We start from the raw sequence: 2,006 nt of genomic DNA on the forward strand, positions 1-2,006 counted from the left end.
TCTCTCTCTCTCTCTCTCTCTCTCTCTCTCTCTCTCTCTCTCTCTCTCTCCTTCCTTCCTTCCTTCCTTCTTTTTTTGTGATTTTTTTGAGACAGACAGGGTTTCTCTGTGTAGCCCTGGCTGTCCTGGAACTCACTCTGTAGACCAGACTGGCCTCCTCGAACTCAGAAATCCGCCTGCCTCTGCCTCCCAAGTGCTGGGATTAAAGGTGTGCACCACCACGCCTGGCTCTTTTCTTTCTTTTATTTATCTATTTCACTTTTCTTGTCAGGCACCGGTGAAAACCCACTACTGTCGTTTCTGTGCCTTTTTTTGTGGCCCAGAAGCAAACACCACCTCTTCCAGCTACATCTTTGCAGCCCTTGGCTGCTGCCTCAAGGTTCTGCACTTCCTGCAGGAAGCGACTGAACCTGGTTCTGAGCCGAGTTCCAGATTCCAGCCCAGGCACCAAGCCGTGTTTGTCTTCTGCATGGAACGCTGGGTGAGAGAATACAAGGAAGAAAGGCTATATTATATGTGTATCTGGAGAGTTGGGGATTCTCACCTCTTGAAGCAGCCCTTCCAGGTTGGAAAAGCTAGGCCGATCTGCAGGGTGTGGGGCCCAGCAGCGCAAGGCGAGGGAGTAGAGGGCCCTGGAACAGAGGGGAGGCTTTGGCAGCCTGGCTCGGTCCTTCTCCAGTCGCTGTAGGATGAGATATGGTGGAACACCTGCCCAGGGTTCCTCACCTCCAGAAAACATTTCCCAGAGTGTCACGCCAAACATCCACACATCAGAGGCAGACGAGAAGGCTCCCTGGCGTAGGCTCTCTGGAGCACACCTGAGGAAAATGGAAGTTAAAAGAGGCTAGATCTATGCCCAGCTCACCTTCCTTCCACTGTGTACCCACTCCCTCCATCCTGCCCTCCTCCTTTAGCCTCAAAAATCCTTTCTGTGCCTCTTGACCTGCTGACACCTCTCTCCTGCCTCCTGTAGAAGAGTAACAACCACTCCCTCCCCCCAACACCCCAACCGCCCTGCCCCCTCTAGTTCCGTGCTGGCTGCGGCCCTCTAACCCTGTTCAACCCAGACTTCCCAGCCCTGCCTCAAACCAGACCATCAGAGTACGCCCCCTCACCAGGCATAGGGGATAGGACGGGGCCCGCCCATGACGTAGCGTCCCCGGGCGCCGCCCAGTGGCCGCACCAGTCCAAAATCCGCCACCTTGATCATTCGAGGTGAGGCCAGCAGCAGGTTGCGGGTGGCGAGATCCCGGTGCACTAACCCACAGGACCCCAAGTAGGCCATGGCTCCTGCCAACTGACGCAGAAAAAGGCACAGCAGGGCCACAGGCAGTGGGGGCATCGGTGCGGGGGCAGTCAGGCGCGCATGCAGGGAGCCCAGTGGCGCAAGTTCCATTACCTGCAGGAACAGAGAAAGCCATGTAAGCCAAAATCTGGCCCCACTGGTATTTCTTGCTGCACAGCAAGCCTGGGGCTATGAGGAAAGCAGAGTCCTTATAGACTCACCATCTGTAGAGGCTGGCCCAGTACGAGGCCATGCAGGCGCAGCACGTGTGGGTGCTCTAGCTTCATCATGACAGATACTTCCCGCAGGAAGTCGCCCAGTTCTGTGCCCATCGGACCCTCCGGACCCACACGGAGGGACTTGACCGCCACTGGGATCTGGAGGTGGGGGGTTTGGGGGGAGGAAGCACCCAGAGTAACTGCCCATGGCCAGAACAGAGGGCATAAAGGATAAAGAGAGCATAGGTACCTTAGAGTAAGTAAACCCCTTGTGGGTAGAAAACTGGGAACGGGGGTGGGGGGTGGGGGGGAAGAGAGAAAGAAAGAAAGAAAGAAAGAAAGAAAGAAAGAAAGAAAGAAAGAAAGAAAGAAAGAAAGAAAGAAAGGAAAAAAGGAGGGAAGCAAAAAAGGAGGGAAGCCCCTAGACACTCACACTCTGCCCACTGGGTAGTGTCCATAGCCCTCGATGTACAACACCAAAGCAGCCTGAACCCAGCAGCTCC

At 55.2% G+C, this 2,006-nt stretch overlaps 1 protein-coding gene across 1 annotated transcript in view; it reads right to left on the bottom strand.

Annotated features, from left to right (window-relative positions):
• Window positions 1-2,006, bottom strand: part of Tnk1 (tyrosine kinase non receptor 1) — an 8,361-nt gene that overhangs the window by 3,761 nt on the left and 2,594 nt on the right. The window contains exons 6-8 of the mRNA XM_021175838.2: window positions 1,507-1,662; window positions 1,116-1,399; window positions 545-818 (exon numbers count right to left, since the gene is read on the bottom strand). Coding sequence (XP_021031497.1) covers window positions 545-818; window positions 1,116-1,399; window positions 1,507-1,662 — 714 coding nt within the window. The remainder of the gene's footprint in view (window positions 1-544; window positions 819-1,115; window positions 1,400-1,506; window positions 1,663-2,006) is intronic.

This window comes from Mus caroli, chromosome 11 (assembly GCF_900094665.2).
Source record: "Mus caroli chromosome 11, CAROLI_EIJ_v1.1, whole genome shotgun sequence".
Classification (NCBI taxonomy): domain Eukaryota; kingdom Metazoa; phylum Chordata; class Mammalia; order Rodentia; family Muridae; genus Mus; species Mus caroli.